Source organism: Schistocerca americana, chromosome 2 (genome assembly GCF_021461395.2).
Source record: "Schistocerca americana isolate TAMUIC-IGC-003095 chromosome 2, iqSchAmer2.1, whole genome shotgun sequence".
Taxonomy (NCBI): Eukaryota; Metazoa; Arthropoda; class Insecta; order Orthoptera; family Acrididae; genus Schistocerca; species Schistocerca americana.
This window is the reverse complement of record NC_060120.1, coordinates 474,359,218-474,385,985: the sequence shown is the minus strand read 5'-3', so window position 1 is coordinate 474,385,985 and position 26,768 is coordinate 474,359,218. Positions and strand designations below refer to the sequence as shown.

The window sequence follows — 26,768 nt, the reverse complement described above, 5'->3', positions numbered from 1 at the left end:
AAGATAGATCACTACCTACATGTTAAGGTGCAGGCAGGCTAAATTAAAAGATACTTCAGCCATTCATACGATTTTTCTATGGATATTTATCATCCACCTCCTCCAGTCAAGAAGAAGAAATAAAAAAATAAAACAGAGCAACAATGATTTAATGTTAGTGTTGACTTGTCAAGCTTTTTCTGGCCAAAATGAATAAGAAATCTTCCACTGAGACAATTGCTGCTTAGCTTCAGCCCAACTTTTGTCACCAATGTTAAAACTTCAAAGAAAATTCAAAAGCAGCCTTTAAGTTCCGTGAAGACTTTCAAGTGATGCTACTTCTAATCATCTTGAAGCAGTTGTGGCACATACTTCAGTGCAGTACTTCTGGTGTTCAATTCTTCTAACAAAATACATTCAAATGTACTATGACCTGTTCTTAGATTGCCCATCTATGATCTTTCAGAGTTAGATATTTCTGTTTCTGAATGTTTTCTCTTTGTGATGCCAGTCAAAGCCCGACAAGAACAGTTGGTATCATCAGTCTGTAACACTATTGTTGATACTACCTATGATGGCCTTATCTAACTTCCTTGTCTGTTTTTATAAGGTGTACGACTTTACTTCCGCCGTTTGCCAATAGGTGCTGACAACTGTAGGTAGTGGTTGAAAGAAACAGATTGCAGACATCAGGCAGCTAGCTTGGATCTCAGTCAACATAACCTCACTCAAACGTTAGTCAATTTGTATGCATCATAAAGTTGTTCTTGATTGAAAATGTCAGTTTACGGACCAAATTCTCGTCATTTGCGGGAGGTGTTACTGTTTTATTTCAATATGAAGGAAACAGCGGCCGAGTCTCACCAAATGCTCTCTAGTATTTATGGTAAGTATGCTATTAGAGCAAGAATGTTTCTTGAATGGTTTAAACACTTCAAGAATGGTGATTTTAATGTTGTAGACCAGCATAGTGGTGGAAGAGAGAAGGTTTTTGAAGATGCAGAATTGGAGACATTGCTGAGTGAAGACTCGCACCAAACTCAAGAAGAATTGGCACAATTAGTGGGAGTGACACAGGAAGCCATTTCAAATTGTCTCAAGGCTTTGGGCATAATGCAGAAAGAATGGACTTTAGTTCTGTGTGAGCTGGAACCAAGAGACGTTGAACGGCATTTTTGTGTGTGTGTGTGTGTGTGTGTGTGTGTGTGTGTGTGTGTGTGTGTGTGTGTGTAACGCAAAAAATCATAGGGATATCCCGGCCTTGCTTCCATGTCGATGGCCAAACCGAATATTCACAGCTCCAAGATCATGTCTGCATTTGGTGGGACCAGCTCAGCGTCATGTACTATGTGTTAAAACCAAATGAAACAATCACAGGCACTCATTATCGAATGCAATTAATGCGTTTGAGCAGAGCATTTAAAGACAGATGGCCGCAATACAGTGAGAGGCATGATAAAGTGATTTTGCAGTACAACACCACTTGACACCACGTTGCAAAATATGTGAGACTGTACTTGGAAACGTTAAAATGGGAAGTCCTACCCCACCCACCGTATTCTCCAGACATTACTCCCTCTGACTATCACCTGTTTAGATCAATGGCGCATGGCCTGGCTAACCCACACTTCCGATCTCATGAAGAAGTCAAGAATTGGATCGATTCGTGGATCGCTTCAAAAGATGAATAATTTTTGCGATGCGGGATTTGTCCACTGCCCGAAAGATGGGAGAAAGTAGTGGTCAGCGATGGAAAATACTTTGAATGATACATGTGTAACCAATTTGTTTCATTAAAGCCTCAAATGTTGGGGAAAAAACGGCGGAAGCAAAGTTGTACTTTATGTGGCTTTTGTATAACCAAGCTCCCTGATGTAACATCCATGTAAATGTTTTATTCTTTGTTTATGACAATTTATATAACTGTAATTAATCTATGGATGTAATTTCAAAAATAATGTGCTGCAAGAGAATGTGAAAGTTAAAACTTTAATTGTAATACTGGTTCACGCATAGGGAAAGGTTTGTAATCATGTAAAACTTTGAGGGAAGTCCCTCCGCAATGGAGCCGGCTTGGCGGGAATAGAAAAGGTGGATCTGGCGGTCAAACTGCAAAGCTCCTATGAGACAAGAGTCAGTCGGTGGCTAGCAGGCGAAGAGTGCACACCTTGTGAACTGAAAGAGGCAAGAAAAACTGCAAGATTACATAATACAGCCTTGGATGCGGAAGTAATCCGGCTTATTATTCATTGCATACCTTGGTTAGCTCTGTATTATGAAAAACTGGCACTAAGACGATAATTCTCTCTCTCTCTCTCTCTCTCTCTCTCTCTCTCTCTCTCTCTCTCTCTCTCTCTCTCAGGCTGCGTTCACACTGCTGGCTGGGCCGGGCCGGGATGACATGTACTGGCTCGGCTCGTGCCTAGCCCGCTCAGGCCGACGTGTAGTGCATTCACATTGCACGCCGCGCCGAGCCGGGACGGCGAAATGGGGGAAAATCGACTTCTCCGATTTTCATGTTTTAAAAATTCTTAGCGGTATATAAGACTTCACCACATCGCTTTATGAACTTATTTTTTCCTTAAAAGCATTACTTACGTCGTGAAAAAAGAAAAAGTCTTCTTTTCGTTTCGCATGATTTGTTGGTTTCATAGCGCTTCCCAAATGATTTTGAAGAAAGTATGAGGCTAAAAAATCTGATTTTTGTAAACGTGGTAGTGTAACATCTTAGCTCCGTATTGAATCATTTATCTTTCCATATTTTTTAACAGTCATTGTGAAATGATGCTATTTGTCAACGTTGTGCACTTGATTTACAAATCTTGTAGTGAAAAAGTTATGTAGCAGGTAGCTTACTGTTAGATCCGTTTTAGACCATACATTGTTGGGAATGAAATGTAGCCAAAAGTACCAAAAAGTTTTTGAAATAATAATGATACTGATATCTGTCTATGGTCACAAGTAATGCGAGCTATCCAGTGGCGTCAGTGCCGCGTCTGCAAGCCACGGAGTTCGCGCCATTACAGCTTGGTTTAGTGTAGTCATATGTTGCAGGACAGAAGAAAACTAATTACTAGTGATCAGCGCAGACCTAGTGTCGGTCCCTCGTATTATTTTAATGGTCTCATTGTCTAGATAAATCCAAATGTATAAGAATTTTTCCCTCGGCTACTGGACAATCATCTGCTATGCTTTTATAATTGGCCAAATGTTGCATCACAAAAGACAAACAATTATTTGTCATCAACTTCCTACAATTAGCCTAATGTACATTTCATATTTCGAACTAAAAGATAAGAGTATATTAATCTAAGATGAGATCTTGCTCCTGATGCATTGTAATAAAAGCTTGCAACATTCTACATGATTTCTTTCTAGTTGCATATGATAAAATACATTTACAGATATTTCTATGTCTAAGTTTGACTAAGGCGCAAAAAGTTCATTTTTTTGTATTATCACTTTTGCAGTTCACGTAAGTGTAGTACCGCAATCTGTAAATAATTACATTCTTTAGATCGACCTTATCTCCACTTAGAAAGATCTGTGGATAGCTCTTACAATTGGTCTATTTTAGGAAATGAATGCAATGAAACCAAGGCTGAGTGGGACAGTGTTTCAATCAACGCTTTGCTGGATCATTTGACGACGAAATGATTAAGTCATCGTTTTCTGTAAGGTGCTGCCGTTTTGATTTTTCTACTGTAACTGAAAGAAAATGTGCAGATTCAGCATAGCCTCAAACTCAGGTATCTGTCCACTGGCATCTCCTTTCATGCACTAGCGTCGTCATTCCGATTAGGAGTGTCCACCATATCAGTGGAGGTGAAAGACGTTTGTATGGCCATATGGGAGTCACTTGCTCCCATTCATTATCCAACATGAACTGTTTCTCGATTTAAAGAAATTGCCAGTGAAATGCATATGAGGTGGGGATTTGCAAACTGTGTTGGAGGTATAGACGGGAAGCACATACATGTCCAATGTCCTAAATTTTCTGGCAGCATGTTTTACAATTACAAACAGTATTATTTGATTGTACTCCAAGCAGTTGCTGTTGCAAATTACAAATTTATAGCTGTAGATGTTGGTGCCCACGGTAAACAGTCTGATGCAGGCGTGTTTAAAGAAAGTATGTTATAAAGAAATGGGGAGCTGTTATTACTGCCACCAACAAGGCTTGAAGGAATGTGTCAGGAACTACCGTACATGATTTTGGGAGATGATTACCCCTTATTAGCGAATTTGATGAGACCTTTTCCTCACAGAAATCTGGGCAACGAGAAGATTCTATACAATGATATGCATTCCAGAGCAAGAAAAGTTGTTGAATGTACATTTGGTATAATGACCAATAAATGGAGACTACTGAGGAAGGAAATTGAAACATCCATTGACGTAGCTGATCACATAGTCAAGTGCATTTGTCTACTTCATAATATTGTCATTGACAGAGAAGGATGCAATGTTGAAGCTGAAAAGTTTTGTAACAATGCCGATATGCAGACAGCTGGTGCCACATTCAACAGAAATTCTACATTATGTTCGAAAACTGTCAGGAACACTTCTGTTGAATATTTTGTTAAAAATGCAACTTAATTAAAAAACCTTTCAAAAATAAATTTTGGAATTGAAAGTACTTAGCTATTTACTGTATTTTTGTGTATCTCATTTCATTGCAAATAAAACAAATAAAATTATAAAGGAAAATAATTTATATTTGTGTGTACTATCTGAAACACACTCCTTGGTTACTTCGTTCCATAATCTGGAAACTGCATCATTACTGTCATACTAGCCAAATTTCTGATACCAAATTGATGGACACAAGTTAATGTCATGTATATGTTATTCAGCATTCATTAAAGTAAGAACATCGCAAAAAGATGTCACAGACAACAGCTTATAGTAACATGCCACAGCATGACTTTACAATGCATTGTCATCTGGTAGGGACACATTTCCATCCCTCAGTGACACTCATATCTGTCTCCGTTCACAAGTAAATGCGAACTATTCAGTGGCGGCAATGCCGCGATCGCTGGCAAGCTATTGTTGTAAATGCATGTAAATACAGTAGATTAAATAAATGAAATAAAAGTAATTTCGCATGTATCATTATAATAAACGTAATTTTTCCTCACTGATTGTGAAATGTGAGGTAACATCTTAAAATAAAAGACATGTGCAGTCACACTTGTGATGAAAGCAGAAGGGAGACGTGTGATGCATGTACTGCAGAAGCTGTAGTGTTGCTCTGCAGGCTCGCGCCTGCGGTCGGCTCGTGCCGGCAATATTAAACACTCGGGATGTCGCCAGCTCGGCTCTGGGAGGCTCACACCGTGTCGGCGCGGCCCAGCTGCCAGTGTGAACACCACAATTCAAAACTATGTGTTTGATATCAAAGCGGGCGGCGGCCCGGCCAGGCTCGGCTCGGCCCAGCCGGCAGTGTGAACGCAGCCTCATGTAGCACAGGAGATTGATGCTGCCACCACCTTCAGTATTGTATCATTGCATGGACCAGTTATGTGGTTTCATTTTCAATAATAATTTTGTGTTCTGTAAACTGTGTGTTGAGCCACCGTATTTTTTCCTTAGGTATTTACCTAGACAAGGCCCTATCCCAAGTGTTACAATAAATCCAAGCACCCTAATTTAAACTTCTTAGAGTTGTAAACTACATAATTATTTAGTGAGTATAAGTTTTGAAATACTACATGCAGTTTTCGTAAACGGACAATTAAAGTTTCATCATAGTACAATTACTAAGAGAAGATTTTTAAGTTTCTTGACACTAGGGCACTCTACTCAGCTGATCTGAACTGGTAAACACATAGAAGTTGGAACAATTCGTGCCGTATCTCCCACCATTGCCAAGCTCTACTTGGCATGTTGGCTGATGTGAGTAACTAGGTTTGTTCGAATGAAGATACCACGACCAATCACAACCATTTACAACTGTCTCTACTGCGCAAACACAGTTTTGGATCGTTGTGATCATCGTGACACCTTTGTCGAACTGTATTTAGCATGTTCTGGTGTCATGCCACGTGGAGCGCTAGGTGACACCATCATTCACTTTGTGTTGCTCAAATGTTTTTAGTTTAAACACAGCGCTGGTTACATGTTCTATTCATGCTGAGCAAAAGGTGTTTCGAGAATTTATTCTCGTTGTCAAGTGCAGTATTTATGTACAAATTTTTTGTGATGTTACACAAGCAAACAATGTGAGTGATAGTTGGCGTGTGTGTGGTTTTCCACATACCTGATGTGGCACAGTACCTGACAACCTCAAAAACATGACTACAATGCAAGAAAGGCAGAAGAACACATATTCAAACACCATAAAAAGTACTTATTTACATCTTTGCACTTGAAAACTAGAAAAAATTCTCAAAACGTGTTGTGCTAAGCATGAAAAAATACATAACTAGTGCCGTATTTCATAATTTAAACAATGAATGACAGCTGCAGGCTTTAAAAAACATCAATTATGACACATGAAATTGAGTCAAACGTTCCTACTTCTCAGACAGTTATTAGTTTCAGTTAAATCAGCGGTTTTTATTACATAATAAACCTTCATTAGATAATAATCAAGTTCCTAACAAGTCTTTTGATGACTGTTATGTACACATATCATACATAAAGTGCAAGAGGGTATCCTAGACATAAATTTTACAACTTAAAATGTTATTTCCCACAATTTACATTTTCCCGTGTTTTACACCATTTTTTTGAAGTCCCTTGAAAAGTTTAAAAGTGGGTTTTCACTGTAGTTCAAGTGTTTCCCATATTGTGTAGTGACTAAATTGTTCAGCCTCAATTTCAGTCTGTGGATAGATTGATTTCTGAGCCCCATGTTAATAGCTCAGCCAGATTTATATGTCATTACAGCAATCACGTATAAACAACTTGCTACAAATATTCCCACTATACTTGATCCAGCAATCACATGTTCCACTTTAGCAAAATAATATAAGGAAGTGAATATTCCACAAGACTGCAAATAACAATCAGTAAAAAGACACAATTACTTCATATCTATTTCAAAAGCAGTAATTTCCTATATATAATTAAACCAACAAAAACCTCTTGTAAAAGTCAGTAGTGCTCCATCATTTGTAATCATTTAACAATAAGTATTATCTTCCTACTGTAGTGCACAGATAGTAAGAGTTATTGACAGCCAGTTGTTGCTTAAATGCATTAATACTACTCCTGTGTAGTTCAAGTCAAATCACTGGTACATTAGTTACCAAATTGTGCTACTGGCTTTTATCTTATCTGCAAAACAGAAGTTCAGTATCAAGTAAAGTCAATCCCAACAGTTAACTTACTTTATGAATCAAGTTAGTACTGGGCACAACTGTCTAATTAGGCTGGCACCCATTTTCTTGTACGTAACTACAGTTAGCTTGTTCATAATAGAACCTTGGTTCAATTCCTGTTTGTTTTGCTGCTGTTTCCTTTCAATAGCAATCTCTCCTGAGTCAGAAAACAGTGATACCTTTCCATTGCACACCATCACAATTACAAAACTGAAATCCTTTACAGACATAACATTATCAGTATATTACTAATTTAATAGTAGCCAGTAGTGTTTTAAGTCACTGTTTGCTCATTTTTGAAATACTTATACTAGTCAAAAAGCTGTATACAATGCCTCATCATCCACTGACAATTATTCAATTACTTGTGACTAAGCAAGCTGAGATCTTTTTTACTTCCCCTCTTGTTTTGCCATCTGTCTTCTTAAATTCTTTTTTTTTTCATTTCTGACTAATTAACATATGCGAGTATAATCTGCATTTTCATAGAAGAAAAAGGTTGGCCCTCAGTTTTAAAAAATGTAACACCAGATCTAATTTTGTGCTTAGTTTTATGTAAGTAATTCATTTTCTAATTTATTTCAACTATTCCTGGTTAATACTTTCATTATAGGGTGAAATCAGTAATTGTCTCATAACTTAAATTCTATTGCACACTTATAAACAAATATAAATTGCGTACTAATTATAAACATTTGGAGGAACAACTAATAGTATTCTTAAAACATCTATTTGGTTCCATTCGAAAACATGTGAGCAAAGTTAGTTAGTTAGTTAGTTAGTTAATTAATTAATTCCAGAGTAATTACCAGTTTTGTAAAAAGTATTGTTTACATAATTATACCTGTTAATTTCATGACTTAAACAAATAATTAAGCCTAATACTTATAGTAGAAGAAACTGTTAAAGAGACAGAAATTTTCTATATATGCAGTTAACTGAATGAGTTAAGTTGCAATTGTAATTTTTGTAAATTAAACATCACACAATGTATAGTTTCAGTGCCTATTATTGTGAAGATATATAAGGGCCTGATTTTTGGGCTAGAGTCAGTCTATGGCCGAGTTTCAGACAAGAAACTTAAGTTGGTTACAACAACAACAATGCATCAACTCAACTGTGAAATAAGTGTAATACAATTAGGCCGTATGTTAAAACAACTGTTCAATACATACAGTAGTATTCTACAAGAACTGTGAAATGTGTGGTTAGGTTTTTACTGCTTGTAGGTGTTCAAAAGTAAATTATTGTAGCAGTATGTTGATGTTTGCCTGAAAACTATTAATGAGGCTTACCTAAAGTTAAACAATAGCGCACTGGCCATATAACTGTGTGTTACTGAGTGGTTGTGAACAGTGAAAGTAAATAACTGTGAAACGCAAATGTGCACCTGTCGGCTACATAATTTAAAATAGTCAGTGTTGAAACTCCACCCCCTCCATTTTTCAGCCAATATCACAATGCAGTACGTTGACACTGACAAGGGAGCCTCCCCATTGCACCCCCCTCAGATTTAGTTATAAGTTGGCACAGTGGATAGGCCTTGAAAAACTGAACACAGATCAATCGAGAAAACAGGAAGAAGTTGTGTGGAACTATGAAAAAAATAAGCAAAATATGCAAACTGAGTAGTCTATGGGCAAGATAGGCAACATCAAGGATAATGTGAGGTCAGGAGCACCGTGGTCCTGCGGTTAGCGTGAGCAGCTGCGGAATGAGATGTCCTTGGTTCAAGGCTTCCCTCGAGTGAAAAGTTTAATTTTTTTATTTTCAGACAATTATCAAAGTTCAGGCACTCACACATAATCAACTTTGCTCTCCAAAATTCCAGGACATGTTCGGATTTGCTTGGACATATGCAGGATTTGACGGTCTACACACAGAAAAATTTGAAAACGTTAAAAACATATGTTTTGACAGAGCACAGGGAAAACTGTGCGACTGTGAAACTGTTGCATTCATTTTTTGCAGTTTATGTGACAAACTCTTATGTTTTCATCACTTTTTTGGGAGTGATTATCATATCCACAAGAAAACCTAAATCGGGCAAGGCGGAAGAATCTTTTTACCCATTCGCCAAGTGTACAAGATAGGTGTGTTGATAAAATATTCCTGTCGTGTGACGCACATGCCGTCACGAGTGTCGTATAGAATATATCAGACGTGTTTTCCTGCGGAGGAATCAGTTGACCTATGACCTTGCGACCAAATGTTTTCGGTTCCCATTGGAGAGGCACGTCCTTTCGTCTACTAATCGCACGATTTTGTGGTGCGGTCGCAAAACACAGACACTAAACTTATTAGAGTGAACAGAGATGTCAATGAACGAACGGACAGACCATAACGTTGCGAAAATAAAGAAAGCAAACATTTCGCTTGAGGGAAGACTTGAACCATGGAGCTCTCGTACCGCGGCTGCTCATGCTAACCACGGGACCACAGCGCTCCTGAGCTTATACAGTCCTTATACAGCAACATCAGTTGCCTATGTTGCACATGGACTACTCTGTTAGTATATTTTGCTTATTTTTTTCATAGTTCCACACAACTTCTTCCTGTTTTCTCGATTGATCTGTGTTCAGTTTTTCAAGGCCTATCCACTGTGCCAACTTACAACTAAATCTGAGGGGGGTGCGATGGGGAGGTTCCCTTGTGAGGACAATCAACAATGAAATAAAGCAGGCAAATGTCACATATAGTGCCCCGGGTGTGGACTATTTTATGTGGGCACAATAAACTAGGACTTGCGAACTGTAACTGTGATCTCGGGCAGTTTACAGTGATTTAAATGGAGTAGATGCTACAGCCATCAGTGCCGGGGTTTCATGGCCACAGTATGACAGCAGCCAATCAGCGAGCAGGTTCTATGGAAGCAGCCATTGAGTACAGGAGCAACCAATCAGCATGCAGGTAGACACATCCAAACAAGACACCTCGCGAAGAGAATTACAACTTGTAGCAACTGTGCAGACGATGGATTGAGATGAAAACTGCAGCAGCAGCAGCACTAGCAGCAGACAAGTGAATAAGAATAAGGTAATTTCATAGCAAAAGCAGTTTTATATTAAGTGATACATAATGAGTAGCCTTAATGAACAAGACAGTGTTAAGGGAGAACAGGAGACTGATTCTGTAGACGATAGTGGTTATAAATCAGTCATGAATGTAACTTTGAATGAAGGAAATGAAAGTCCTATCGTAGATGAAATACTAAAAGTGTCATCTACAGTGTACAGTGAGCTGAGCGAAATGGATGAAAACAATACTGAAGTGGATGAAATCAAGGAAGAACCTTGTAGCGAAAGTCAGCAAGGGCAAAAGTATACAGCACACAAAAAACTGGAAGGACTGGAAGCGATGTTAAGGTAAATTATGAGTAGTATGTGTAAGAAGGAAGACATTAATATGGTGAAAAACAGTATGAAAGAAGACAACAATAGGATGGAAAAGAAAACTGATAGTATTAGAACTAACATGGCTAGCTTAAAGGACGAACTGAAGAAAGAAATTAAAAAGGGGATTCAGGTAATCAGCTGTAATCTTTCAGAATTAAATAACAAGGTTGAGGAAGTAGCTAAAGATAGTGATGGAAAGATAAAGAAAGTAGTACATAACACTAATGAGAAATTAACATTAATGAGTAGTAAATGTGTAGAAGAGAGAAAGAAACTTTGTGATCACTATAGCTGGAAGGTGGAGGCTTCTGAAAAAGAGTGTAAAGACGAAGTCAAAGCTGCCAGTAAATTTTGTGCTGAAAACAGGTTAAACTTGAGAACCAAATCGATCAGATTAAAAATGATTCTGAAATGAAGGTAGAAACCAAGTATGTAGAAATGATAGAGGAAAAACTGGTAAAAGTAAATAAAAATGTAGATTCAAAATTGGCTGAAAAGGGGAAAAAGATGGAAGTGGTACAAATCTAAAGTGTAGATAGAGTATGTAGTGTCCCAAACAGTCCCTCATTTGTTAGTTGTAAGAAATTTAATAATTTTGAACCGTATGGAGAAGTGCATCCACTGGATTTCATTAGGGAGTTTAATTATTTGCCTGAAACATGGAATGATAAAGAAACAATGTCATTTGTGAGAAGTTTTTTGAAAGGAGATGCTTATGGATGGGCAGCTCAGGTAGCTGATAGCTGTACTTCATGGCAAAGCTTTAAGAAAGCATTTTTAGATAAATATTGGTCCAAAGAGAAGCAGCACAGAATTTTGAGTGAATTTTGGAGAGAAGAGAGATTTGACTCTAGGAAGGGCACTGTGAAAGGTTTCTGTCAGCTTTGGACAAACAAACTGAAATATTTGGACAAACAAACTGAAATATTTGGACAAAGACCTAGGTAGTGAATCAATAACTGTGGGTTTAGAAATTAAGTTGTCTCAGAAAGCTAGATAATTGCTTGTACCTGCCCCTAGGGGTAATATTAGTGATTTCTTGAATTATGTTGATAAAGTGGAGAGGGTGAAGCCCTCAGTAGAAGATTGCAGGAGGAATTTTGATGCCAATAATCAATCAGGAATAGAATTTCAGGTAAATAGTATGAACAGGACTAATTACAGAAGAAATTCAGGGAATAGTTGGGTGTAGGATAGCCAGAATGGGCAAATTCATGGTAGGAGAAATTCAAGTAAAAGAAATGGAGCAGATTGTTTTAATTTTGGATAAAACAATTTAAACTAGAAAATGCTCCAGTTTTGGCTCGCACTTGAGCAGGTCGTGATGAAGAGCCACTTGCATATAAATGTGCTGTAATGACAGGTAAGAGTAATGTAAATGATAGAGTAAGTCGAGTGTAATTGCTAATTCTAGTGAAATGTCGGATGATGGTGTGGGTAGCAATGTTTATCCCATAAAAGGAAAGGATGAACTTGCTATAATAAATTTATAGTAATGAAACATAGTGTGTAGATGTCACTCAGGATAGCCAAAGTGTCAAAATGGATGTAAATTTTTTTAAGAGAACATAAAGAAGGCAGGTGTTTTGCTTTGTGGTCTAATACTGGAAACAAGGATCAACTAATTAGCCAAGTATTTGAGGGTAATGAAAGTGACAGTGGGTCTGATTCTGACAGTAGTAGTAATAATAACAACAGTGACAAATCGAGTAGTGATGAGGACAAGGTATTTGAATTTATAGTTGATAATGATGGCAATGTGTTAAGAAAGAATAAAGGAGGATAATATTATGCCTAATGAAGAGTTTGAGTTTGAGAGAGGTAATGAGGAAGAGGACCATGCTATCTGGCATCTGACTGTCTGATAATCATTTTGGTAATCAAGATGATAGATTTTCCAAGGAAAGGATTAATGAGGATTTGTTGTATGAAGAAGATCACAAGGTAAGTAAAAAGGAAGTGTGACACCCTGTAATAACAGCAAGGGTACAAGGGATAAATGTTAAGTGTTTACTGGACAGTGGGAATGATCTGAATGGTATTTCATACGCATTTTTTGAATCTATTAAGAACACAGAGGGTATAGTAGTGATTCATGTTCTTGGAATAAAAATTATTGGTGTTACTAGTACCCTCTCAAAGAGGGTGAAACAAGAGGTACTATTAACTGTGGAATTGGCAGGACAGCTGTTGCAGTGCAATTTCTTGGTGATACAAAATCTCAGCATTGACGTAATATTTGGAACTAATTTATTGTGAAAATGGTGTGTAAATATTGATTTTGCTAGTGGTAAGTTTAGTTTTTAAGTACAATGGAAGTAGGTATGAAGTATTATTTTTGGAAGATATGGACAAGTGTGTGCAAACAATTAGATTTGCCATTAAGAGTTTTGACCACTGAGCAGGTTACTGAGGAAAAAGAGGAGGAGAGGGTAAGGTCGGAAATAATAAAGCAAGTTGAGGATATTGAGGGTATTACAAATAGTCCGAGGGAAGAATTAAAACGTATTCTCCTGAGGCATTTTCAGACAGGCAAGGTTTGGTAAAAGATTTTGAATGCAAATTAAAGTTTAAGGATCATGAACCATTTTTCAAGAAACCTTATATTACTCCATTTTTAAAAAAGGAAGCAGTGAGAAAAGAAATCCAAAAGATTGTCTCATGGGGGATTATTGTAAGTTCAACCAGCAGTTATAATAACCCACTTGTGGTTGTAAAGAAGAACGGTGGTGTCAGGTTGGTTCTGGATGCCAAGAAGTTGAATGAAACTGTAATAGGGGAGAGTGACAGACCAGCTAACGTAGATGAAATTTTGCAGAAGTTCCATGGATGTAAATTTCTGACTTCTTTTAATGTGACTCGTGGCTATTGGAATATCATCTAGGCCATGTACAGCATTTTTACGTGAAGATAAGTGTTACCAATGCTGTGTTGTGCCATTTGGTCTGAATGTGTGTGTGTGTGTGTGTGTGTGTGTGTGTGTGTGTGTGTGTGGTTTTTTTTTTATCAGAGCTATTGACAAGGTGCTAGGTGAGATATTAAACAACAAAATAACGGTCTACGTAGATAATGTCCTAGTAGTGAATGCAGAATGGTTCAAACACTAAGATTCTGAATGAAGTATTGATAGCTGTGTATAGGGGAGGCACGAAACAAATTAAATAAATCTGAATTTGTAAAGAAGAAAATTTCATTTCTGGGTCACAGGATTAACGAGGAAGATATACAGCTTGATACAGAAAAGCTCACTGCTACTGCGGATTTCCCACCCCCAAAGAACAAGAAGGACCTTAAAGCTAAGTCTGGCTTGTTTGGCTTCTACCGAAAGTTCGTATCAGATTAGTCATTTAACTGTTCTTGCCTTGGTAATGTGTTGAAAACGAACGTGGTGCGGACTTCGACAGAGGTGTGTGAATAGGCATTTCAGAGTTTGAAAACAGAATTAGTAAATAGTAAAATGTTAGGACATCCAAATTTTTCACTGTCTTTCTGTGTGAGTACTGATGCAAGTTTTTGTGGTTTGGGTGTAGAAATTTTCCAATTAGTACCTACTGAGATCGGGGTTGAACACAAAACTATTGCTTTTCCTAGTAGAACATTACAGCAACATGAAAAGAACTATTACATTTCAGAATTAGAGGCATTGGCAATTATTTTTGGATTTCAAAAATTTGAGTGCTACTTGCTTGGACATAAGACTGTAGCATATAAAGATCATAAGGCTTTGAGTTACCGTCGGAAGTGCAGGCTTAAACACACCAGGTTAACTAGGTGGGTGCTGTATGTGCAAGAATTTGATTTGGAGGTAAGGCATTTAAAAGAAAAAGACAATATTGTGGCTGATGCATTATCTAGGATACCAGCAGGGAAGAAGGATACTGGCAGTAGTGAGAACTATGAAGAAGTAGTATGGTTGCTTTCTTTGCTGAGAGTGAAGGATGAGAAGCTTATTAGGAAAATTTGCATGCAAATGAGAAGGAAGCAGAATGAGAAGCCAAATTTAAGGTTGGTTAAGCAGTATTACAATTCAGACAACATACCAAAGGTGAAGCAGTACTATACTATGCATAAAGGGGTGTGGTGGTGTTTAGGAGAAAAAATTTGAATGATCAGGACTGGAAGTTATGCTTTCCTGACCAACATATTCATAAATTTATTGACTACTTGTATGAGAGTTATGGAAATTACGGGACCAGGAAAACAGTAGCTAAGATATAGGAGACAGTAATATTTAACAACTTGTGGAGAAGGGTTAAGCAGAGACTAGAAAGGTGTGATAAATGTCAGAGATTAAAGACAACTGGTGTGTCATCAAAAGTCTTAATGCATTCTGTCCTTCCTAGCGAACCTAAACAGCTTATAACAGTTGACAATATAGGAGCATTGCCTGTATCTACAGGAGGTTGTAAATATATTTTCGTTGTTTTGGACACATTCTCAAAATATGTAAATCTGTATCCAATTAAAAAGGCAAATACTAGTACTATAATTGAGTACCAAAATCACTTTTTATGACAATGGTCCACGATTTGTTTCAGAGAGGTTTGAACACTGTGCGGCAATACACAAGATAAAACACACAAAGATTTCTATCTATTTTCCACAAGGTAACATGAGTGAAAGGGTTATAAAGGAGTTTAATAGACTCTCCAGGACTTATTGCAGTAAAAAACACACTGCTTGGGCGTGTCACATTAGACATTTTGAAAACATTATCAACAACTTATGGAACAAATTAACAGGCGCTTATGTTCAACAAGAGACACAGCAACATCTACGGAGAAAAAGTGGATTTCTCTCAGGTAACTGAAATAGCACAGGATAAAAAGATCAGATTGACAAAAGAGATGATGAAAAAGAAAGCAGCAGGAAGAAAGAGAAGGCATGACAAAGGAGTGAATCCGACCAGTTTCAGAATAGGTGATTTTGTCCTCGTTAAAACCAAAGAAAAATCTAGCAAAGTAAATGATGATATTAAGGAGTTTTTGCGTGTCTCATGGTCCTTTCAGAGTGGTACACATTGCCCATGACAACTCTTATGAACTGGCTTACACAAAGACTAACAGGGTATTTGGATTAAAGAATATTATTGACCTGAAACCCTATGTATCACCAATTAGATGTTTGAATGTTGATCCACGACAAGTTAAAACATTTCTAAGCTTGGGTAATATTGAATTTGTTACGAAAATGGAGTGTGTGTTGAACCAGAAGTAAGACCTACAAGGAAGTAGGGGCTTCAACATGCTGTGTTGGATTCATTATGTGGCAATAATGCTTACCCCAGGTGTCTGTCTCATTTTTCATGTTTCCTGAGGTAGTCAAAGTCTTCTCTTATCCTAGCTGTAGTTTATAAGTTAATCAGAATTATTCTATCTTCTACTTTCATGTGATTGTGTACAGTAGGATACTTTAGTATACGGAAATGTTAGAAAAAGTTTCTGCAGTGTTGTGTGTAATAGAATCATAAGAGGATGGAAGAAAGTAAACTGACACCATGGTTAAAGAATTTCTCTCAAACAAAGAGGTATCGTAAACTGAAAATTAAAGGTATCAGCATATGTGGAGGATAATTAACATCTGAAGTAATCAGCTCATGGGTGCAACAGCAGCGGCAACATGCAGTATAAACCATCTTGAATACTAGGTATTAATATTAATTGTGGTATAATAAACGTGTTTGTATTCAGTGCAGTCAATATATGGAGATAACTATCTACCCATAGAAGTATGTCATGGTACAGCCTTTGCCTGAAGTAATGTGTTGAATGTATAAGCGAGATTTGTATTTCAGGCTACAATCTCAAGCAATTTGATAACTACAGTGAAATAATAGTTTTTCTAAGTGATAAGGATGTTAGTGTGGAGTGTTTTCCAGTAGAATCAATTTTGCATTGGAGAAGCAGAGCAGGTGTGTATTAGTTAATGAAGTAATAATGAAATAATAAAATAATGAATAATGTTAGGGTCTCAATGGTTAGTGAGCCTGTCTCTGTAGTAGGGATATTTTTTTGAGAATCCACTCCACTAGCTAATAATGAGGTAAGAAAGGTAAGTAAAATAATGGAGCTGACAGACATGATTAATGAAAAAGATATATGTATACAAACAAATGTAGTGTAACTGTATTGATGATCTATTTCTGAACTAGGCAACAATGCATACTGTATATATTATGCAATTCATGACACTGCAGCTGGGAATGAGAGCTTAACAGAAAGAGCAATATTTTAGTGATGTAAAAGTCATATAATGCTGCATTATTGGCTCTATAGGTGATCTGAAAACTATTTGTGTTCTGAGGAATTAACAGCTTAAACTGGTAATACTGGAATGAAGAAAAGTAATTTTGCTGATTAACTGATAACTGTGGTGCTAGAGTGATGTGAATATTCTGACAGGTCAACTATTTGGTAACATTTTGTCTGGTTGAAAGAGTAGTGCTCAGAGTTGAGTAGAGAAGTGGGGCAATGATTTGGTACAACTTCCATCCCCTTAATTTTGATTCGAGTAGTAATTAAGTTATATAATAGTGACATTCTTCCTTTTTTCATAATGTAATGATTAGTAAATCTATGCTACTGCACATCTTGAGATTTTACTAGAGGTAATGTACATATTTTAGACATTAAGGTGATATTTTGCAAATGAGAAAGAAAGTCTTTCAATTTTAGTGCTAATTAATGTTATGAGAACTATGTAATGTATTTTTTTGAAAAGTAATTACTATCATTTTTAGTGCGGAACAATTTTTTCCTTATATTTAGAAGTAAAAGTGAGTGTACTAAAGTAGGGTATTATGTCTTATTTTTTCATGTACCGTGGCGGAGGAGAACCACCTCCAAGGGAACTGATAGCAGTGCATTTCCTTACTAACTGCCACATGGACCTGTTGAAGATGTGGACAACTTGGTGAGACAATGTGTAAAAGCTCATTAAAAGTGTGGAAGTGCTTGTGAAAAATACTGAACATCGAACAAGTGAAATTTTCTGTCTAAAAAGTGAACTACAATGTGCAGTGTAATTTAACTTTTTGCAAGCCAAGAGGATTTATTTTTTTTAAAAAAAGAAAGGACTTGCCTAAAATGATATGTACCTTACAATGTAATCCTTGTTTACCCAAGAAGGAAATCACTTATGATGAAGATCCCTAAATTTTATTAAAAGTGTAGATATTTTGTGCCATTGTACAATACACTTTATGTAAATATTTTGTATGAGGATTTTCGTATGGCCAGTTCAAATAAGTAGAAATTTGAAAAAGAATCTGTACTGCAGTTTTGATAATATTTTGATATGTAATACTTTTTTGTGTGTAGATAGTTAAACCCACTGTTCTGAAGTCACTTGTGGTCATTGAACTGCCCAGGTAGCTATTTGCAATATCTATCTTGTCAATCCAATGAGGGGGTGATGTGACAAAGCAAGCTGGGATCTTTTTACTTCCCCTCTTGTTTTGCCATCTGCCTCCTTAAATTATTTTTTTCCCCATTTATAACTAATTACCATTAACATGTATGTGCATTTTCATAAAAGAAAAAGGTTGGCCCTCAGTTTTAAAACATGTATCATCATATCTAATTTTGTGCTTAGTTTTATGTATGTAATTGATTTTCTAATTTATTTCAACTATTCCTAGTTAATACTTTCATTATAGGGTGAAATCAGTAATTGTCTCTTAAGTTAAATTCTATTGCCCACTTATAAACAAATATAAATTGTGTACTAATTATAAACATTTGGAGGAACAACTAATAGTATTCTTAAAACATCTATTTGGTTCTATTCGAAAACATTTGAGCAAAGCCAGCTCTTAATTCCGAAGTAATTACCCATTTTGTAAAAAGTATTGTTTGCATAATTATATCTGTTAAATTCATGACAAACAAATAATTAGGCCTAACACATAGTAGAAGAAACTGTTAAAAAGACAGAATTTTTCTATATATGCAATTAACTGAATGAGTTAAGTTGCAATTGTAATTTTTGTAAATTAAACATCACACAATGTATAGTTTCAGTGCCTATTATTGTGAAGATATAGAAGGGCCTGATTTTTGGGCTCGAGTCAGTCCACAGCCGAGTTTCAGACAAGAAACCTGTGTTAGTTATAACAACAACAACAATGCATCAACTCAACTGCGAAAAAAGTTTAACACAATTTGGCAATGTGCTAAAACAATGACAGTGTCTGTTCAATATGAACCGTAGTATTCTACAAGACTTGTGAAGTGTGTGGTTAGGTTTTTACTGCTCCTAGATGTTCAATAGTAAACTATTGTAATAGTATGTTAATGTTTACCTGCAAGCTATTAATGAGGCTTACCTAAAGTTAAACAATAGCGTACTGGCCATATAGCTGTGTGTTACTGGGGGGTTGTGAACAGTGAAAGTAAATAACTGTGAAACGCAAATGTGCACCTGTCGGCTACATAATTTAAAGTAGTCAGTATTGAACTTCCACCCCCTCCATTTTTCAGCCATTATCACAACGCAGAAAGTCGACACCACGGATAATCAACAATGAAATAAAGCAGGTGAACATCACATACTGAAGCATCTATGGTTTTACCAGTAACAGCTGAGTTAATCTCTAGATCACTCTAAATTTTCCACCTACAAAACTTCTTTAATTTCTTTTAGTTTTTTAAGGAATGTAGCCAACACTGATTGTTCAAGTCCATACTTCCTCACCATGTCTACTTGTTTCATTCCTTTATCAATGCCTTTGAAAACCTCAATTTTTGTCTCCAACCACATTTGTATTAGAGTTCTAGCCATTGTCCAAATCTTAGCTTAGTCCAAAGCATTTACATCAATTAAAAACATTCACAGACTCCAAAAATAATGGACATAACCTGTGTATGAGCCCAACGAAACTACTGCAATATATAGCGAAGCTTCCGGAAATAAAGCGCCGAAAATCTAGGCGCTAAATAAACAATTCCTACCGGTAGAGTGAGCTTCTCAGAAGTGGGGAATAGTAAATTTCTCGAAATTATGTCTTGGTTATAACAGGGTGTTGTTAAATTTACTTCATCATTGTAATGAGAAGTAATTAACATAGCACATATAGGAAATCAGTTGGGGCTATATAAAATTATTGCTGTACCCAGGTTCATCATTGTATTGGTAATTGTTATATGGAGGTTTGACTGTATATTGGAATGTGTAGCAAAAGTTTTTATTATCACCTTAGAAACCAAGTAATATAATTAATTTTTTTTATGTTTGTAGGCACACGTTTGCAGTTTATAGTACTACAGTAAACCAATGGAGTATTAAAAAAAGAAAAACAATGGTGCAACCCATTGATTAGCTGGAGTATTGTGGAGCAATTCATTTTCAGCAGCAGCAGAAACGTTGCAGCTTTGTCAGGCTAATTCAGATGCTTTCTGCGCCCATTTGGGTGACCTGTAACACTGCTGCTGCTGCTGCTGCTGCCGTAAACTAATCACAGCACAATATTTCATTTTATCAATGAGTTGCCCCATTTTGTTTTGCCTCCTCTCATGGCATGCTGTAGTACTGTGGTGCAGCGATTTCATTTTGTAGCAGAACTGCAGATGTGTACCTGCAAAGAAACAAAATATTACAAAGCTTTATTTGCTCAAGGTAATAATTAAAACATTATTACTATCCCTTGTAGTAGTCTAATATCTTACTCTATTTTCTGTACATGTATTTTGTTCATACATACCTCGGTTTTCTCAATTTCTGACGAGTACTTAAACAGAAGTGTATGTAATTCTTCCACATATTTCTGACATAAATTTAGTTCAGAGCTCAAAACACCACAACGTTTTACCACGTTATCATTTACACCACCTAAAATTTCCACCATTCCCAAACATCTGTCTATTCTTTCCTCCAAATAAGAGAGTTCAGATAATAATAGAGCAGACATTGGTGCTGCACCTTAAATGAAAGAAACACTGTAAACCTACAAGGCAAATATAGGTAGAGTAGTCAGCAATTAAGTGTTAGCAAATATATTGTAGTAACTGCCACTAGCATATTGGAGTCTTAAAAACAGAGACTAACTACAAAAAATTTGGAGCAAAATAATTATATAGTAGAACCCCTCTAATCCGACCTTGGATGGTCCGTCACTCCAGTTAGTCCGACCATGCTGAGGCTCGCGAGCCTGTGCCAACTTGTCACTGACTGATCACCTGTCAGGCCATTGTTGCCGTGTCTATCGCTGTGCATATTGTTATACTGTACATTATTGTGCAGTTTTATCCTTTGTTGGGATTAAAAAACTTCGTGTTTGCTTTATTCCGTGTTCTCTACCATACTTATTACTGTAGATTCACTGTGTTTATGGTTGTCTGTTTTTCAACATGTCTGGATTCGAACGTAAACACGTAACTCTTTCACTAAATGAAAAATTAGCATTGCTACAAAGACTGGACGAAGGAAATTCGCTCCAAAGAATTGCAAAGAAACTGAATATAGGTGTTACGACAATTAAGGATTGGAGGAAGGATCGGAAAGGCACTGACTCCTATACAGTTACAATTGATGGTGAAAACACTCTGAAGAATCGCAAAACATTAAAAAAGCCTAAACTTGAGCTGCTTGACAACGCATTGTGGATGTGGTTTTGTCAAGAAAGAAGGAAAGGTACTCCCATATCCGGGCCAATTCTCAAAGAAAAAGCGATAGTTTTGCACAAAAAACTGGAAGCCGAAAGAAAATTTGCTGCCAGTGAAGGCTGGATTGATCCTTGGAAAACTCGTCAAAAATGTATCCCCGACTTTTTTTCCAAGTAACTTTTTTTCGTTTTTACTGTAAAAACAATGCATACAGTATAATCATTTCTTAGTTTATACATACATTAGTTTATTTTTATATACAGTGCTACAAAGACTTTTTAGTTTACAGTATATACCGTTCATACATTATTATGTACAGTACAGTATTGTAATTTGTTTGTCGTTTTTCCTTTTAAAACCAATACATATTATAGTGTGTGTAGACATTTTTTAGTTAATATACTGTTTTAACACTGTGTAAAAAACATCTTTTTATATTACTGTAGACATCTTTTAGTTCTTATATCGTTTAATTTTTTGTACTAAATGTCTTTTATATTTTTTGCAATAAATATTAGATTTTTCGGATAATCCGACCTTTTTCTCTTTCCGACCATGGTCTCGGTCCCGAAGGTGACGTATTAGAGGGGTTCTACTGTATGTACACTTCCCACATAGAAACTCCTGTTCCAGCATAAAGAATCTTCCTATTTAGATACATTTACACAATATATATTCTGTAGATAAAAATGAATAATTTTTCAAATTATCTTATGTATTACTAAGAACAGGACAATAAAAAGAAATAATTTTAGGCTAAATTAAAACAAAAGACCAAATGTCACTGGCAAGCATCACATAGCAAGGTATCATTGCCTATAATGCAGTCAGTGTGTTCTCTTGTGCTTTAAAAGGGAATCTGGGTCAAGAAATACATGTTTCCGACATATTTACTGATATTCTACAAAAAAGCAGTTGAAGGGATGAGCAAGGGTCTTGTTGGGTAATCACAAAGTCAGCTCAATCATAATAAATTTCTGAAAGTACTGTAAATGGAAACTGTCATCCTACATTCTAGAACAAATAATTTTCTGTGTGGTAATCATCTTGCTTTATGGCTGAATGGTACAGTGCCAACTACAGATCCACAGGCCTCAGGTTGTTCCCTGATTGGGGGAGATTTTTATCTGTCTCTTTTCACTCCTTTCACCTCCGGGAAAGTGAAAAATGCTGAGTTCAGAATTCACATTAAACTGTTTGGTTGCTCCAAAATTAACTGCAAACAATAAATGCAGTTTGTTCTGAAAGCACTTCCAAGAGAATGACTTTGGTCACACTGAAAATGTCGTGACTGTTCCTTTAGAGTACCAAAGAACTTGTTAATGCTGAAAGATATAAACAAGTCATCAATAACGTCAGGCGACACTGCTGAAAATGTACAAGTGTTCTATATCACGACAATGCTACGTGTCGCGCAACATGTCGAAGGACTGATTATTTGCCAGGGAGGAAAAAAAATATTAATGTCTCATTGCCCATACTCGCCTGTTTTTTAAAAGTTCAAGAATAAATGATGAGTAACACTACTGAAATCTGAAGATCGTCAGGCCAATGCAACAGATCTCTTCTTGCTCCTCACACTGTGAGAAACCTACATCACAGTAAAAATGAGCTGTTGCAAACTTTGGCACAATTCCTGAATGCAAGCTCCTTTAACATTTACAATTTCCTCACTGCTAACTTACCAAATAAATGACTTCCCCCCATGGACTGTTTTAGGGCTTCTAAGAATGGGAAATTTAAGTCTCTCTCATTTGCAACAACTGAAGAACTTATCTGTTGAGTGTCTTGAGTACTGCTATAATTAGGTATGAATGTACCAATCAGTTAATATTCTCCATGAATATGAAGTCAAAAAACCTAAATTTTTACAATTTACACCATATATCAGTTTGATTAATTAATTAAATACTATACATAAGCAGCTGGTAGAAGACAACTGTTATTATCAAAGTCATACTGCGCATGCTGCTTATGGAGAATTATCACCACCACCCTTGTCCATGCTCAACTGTCAATGACTTTCTCAAGCAGGTATACTAAAAATAAAAAAAAATAAATCCAACTTCATGGATCTGGTGGCACCCATGGGAAGCATCAGATATAATTAAGAGTGTCCCACTCCCAGTCACTCATTAGATTATATAAATCCATTTAGCAATATTTTCTAAGTACAAAATGATGATATCTCATTAAAACTACTTTCTAATGGCAAGAAGACGCTGATTCGCTTCATGTGCTCAGTTACTATTAGTCATGCTGTATCAAAGCACCAGATGGACTGTCCTCTTACAATCTTCACAGAGTAGGTATTAATACTAGCAAGTTGCCCAACTACATCACTGCAATTTTGTTAAAACTGATATTAAGTATTCATCCTTACCCAGTTTAGATAATGAAGCACTTTCCACTCAGGCAGAGCTCCACATATGCCTGAAGAAGCTGAAGAGATTTGAATGTATGACTGTCCCAGGGACTGAAATTTAATGAGAGTTATTTATTCCACTATTGTCCGCGGCTCGTGATCTTGCGGTAGCGTTCTCGCTTCCAGCACATGGGATCCCGGGTTCAATTCCCGGCGGGGTCGGGGATTTTCTCTGCCTCGAGATGACTGGGTGTTGTGTGTCTTTCATCATCATTTCATCCTCATTCACTCGCAAGTGATCATCATCATCATCATCATCATCATCATCATCATCATCATCATATTATTATTATTATTATTATTATTATTATTATTATTATTATTATTATTATTATTATTATTATTCCACTATTACTGATCTCCTCAGCACATTTATTACTTCAGGATTCATTTTTACATCAGCGTCTTGCATCTCCACATGAAGCAAGGATAGCAACAATATAAAATAGGATAGATTGCTACTTACCACATAGGGGAGGCAGTGAGTGGAAGGCAGGTATATTGTAAGGAGGAGGAGGAGATTAGTGCGTAATGTCCCGAGACAATGAGGTCATTACAGACTGACTACAAGCTCAGTTTAGGGAAGGAAGCAGAAGGAAACCAGCCATGCCCTTTCAAAGCAAACATCTGGGCATTTCCCTTAAGCGATTTAGGGAAATCATGGAAAACCTAAATTAGTACGGCAGGATGCAGGTTTGAACTATCACCGACCTGAATGCAAGTCCAGTGTGCCAACTACTGCACTACACCACTCAGTTAACACACTAAAAGAAGTCTGTGGAGGCCATGTGTGCGAGCTGTGCATGTATGCACATGTGAGTTTATTTTTCTACATCTGAAGGAGGATAACTTATAATATCTAACATACGATTTTTAACATGCCTGTGTGGGACTCAAAACATCCCCTGTGGTAAGCAGCATTCTATCAAATTTCATACTGTTGCTTCATTCCAAATTTTTTATGGTTTGCTACTATACTAAGAAAACGTCAGATGCCAGTGATGGACGCATATTTATTGTTTTAAAAAATTTAATGATATCTATTGAGGTTATTAGTGGTCCTGAATGTGAAATAATCTGGGTCAAACATGATATCACATGCTATTATAGGCCATTTGCCTCAGGAGGTGTAGTGACTGAGCACAGAACTTGCAGAATGTGGTGAATAAATTTCCTGGTCTTCTTGTGACAATAGAGGGAGACTTCAATTTGACAGCTATAGAAAAAGACTCATGCAATCTAAACTGGTGTTAGTGACAGTGCTTTATGTGAGATATTATGAATGTCTTGTCTGAAAATTACTTTCAGCAGATAATTATGTGAACAGATTTGTGACGGTAATGTTTTCGACCTCCTAGCAACAAAAAGACACAAACATTTTGAACCAGTTAACAAAGAGGATGGCATTTATGATGATAATGTTGTGATAGCATCAGTACCTACAATCATCATAAGGCATGCTAAGAAAGGTTGGAAAATGTTTTTGCTTAGCATGAGCAATAGGATACAAATTGCACAGTATCTGAGTAATCAACATCAAATATTCAGGTCTGAAGATGAAGATGTGGGAAAAATGGATAAAATTCAAAAGTGTGGTTCAATATGTCACAGACCAGTATGTAGTGAGCAAGGTTTTATGGGCTCAGAGACCCACATAGTTTAATAGCCATGTCAGAAAGTTGCTACAAGAGTAGAGAGCTTTATCACAGATTTCACCAAAGTCAAAGCCTTTCTGACAAACAAAAGCTAAACAAAGTAAATATGAGCACAAAGAGAGCAAAGTGAGAATTGTTAAATGAATTTCATAGCAAAATTTTGACAACTAAAGGGACTAAAAACACCCAGGACATTTCAGAATACTGGCACAGAAATGTAAGATGAGAGAGCTAGGCTGAAATACTGAAGTGTCAGTCTTCTCAAACTGTTTCACCACAGAAAATCTTAAGACAATTCGTGTTTTCAATCATCACATGAACACCAAAATGGCACTTATATAGACAATGGTACACAGGGTGATGCCATGTTCGTTGACTTCAGGAAAGTCTTTCATACTGGTTCAGCTTTGCACTGTCATTTGATGAATAAATTAAGATCTCACCGAATATCGGACCGGATTTCTGTTTCGATTCATGACTTTACTGTAGACAGAACTGTGTGTGTCACTCCTAACAGAACAAAAGCAACAGACATAAAGCTAATTTAAGGAGTATCTGTTAACAGTATATATAAATGATATGGTGGATAATATCAGAATCTCCATAAGATTGTTTGCAGACAATGCAGTTGTCTATAAAAAGGCAACACTGCCAGATAACTAGTGAAACGCAGGAATATTTGTAGAAGATTGATGATTGGTGCAGGCACTGGCAGTTTACTTTGAATGCAAATGAATATAAAATACTACACATAAGTAGGCGATGAAATCCTCTGCTGTTCAATTGCGCTATTGGCTACAGACCAATCTAAACAGTAACTACCGTAAATATCTTTGAGAAGCCATCTACAAGTGACCTAAATAGAAATTACCATATAAAACTAACTGTAAGAAAAGCAGGTGCCACGCGGAGATTTACTGGAACCCTCTTAACGCAATATAATTGATCAATGAAAGAAATTGCTTATGAAACACTTGTTTGGGTGATTTTTGAGTCTTGTTTATCTGTCAGACACCCTTACCAAGTGTGACTAATAGAAGAGATCAAAATGATGCAATGAAGAGCAGTGTGTTTCATCGCAAGATCATTTAGTTGAGATAAGAGTCTCAAGGGGATGCTACAAGTGAGGAATTTTTGCATCACAGAGAGGTTTACTGTTGATATTCCAAGAGTGTACCTTCCAAAGAGTCTGGCAACATTTTTTTCTCCCATAGGTCTTATCAAATAACTACAATGAGGAAATCAGAGAAATTAGAGCTCATACAGAAGTTTACCGACTATTACCTTCCACACACATTTCATGGGTGAACAAGGTTTGGAGCAAAAAGACAACGTATCAGAAGTACCTTCCACCACACACCTAAGGCAACTTGCTGAGTACA

The 26,768-nt window shown here is 36.7% G+C and overlaps 1 protein-coding gene across 3 annotated transcripts in view; it reads right to left on the bottom strand.

The window, feature by feature from the left end:
• Positions 1 to 26,768, bottom strand: part of LOC124594844 (spindle and kinetochore-associated protein 1-like) — a 90,988-nt gene that overhangs the window by 33,927 nt on the left and 30,293 nt on the right. For all 3 annotated transcript variants that reach the window (XM_047133301.1, XM_047133300.1, XM_047133299.1), the window contains exon 2: positions 20,406 to 20,623. In XM_047133301.1, the coding sequence (XP_046989257.1) occupies positions 20,406 to 20,612 (207 nt within the window). In that variant the 5' untranslated portion in view covers positions 20,613 to 20,623. The remainder of the gene's footprint in view (positions 1 to 20,405; positions 20,624 to 26,768) is intronic.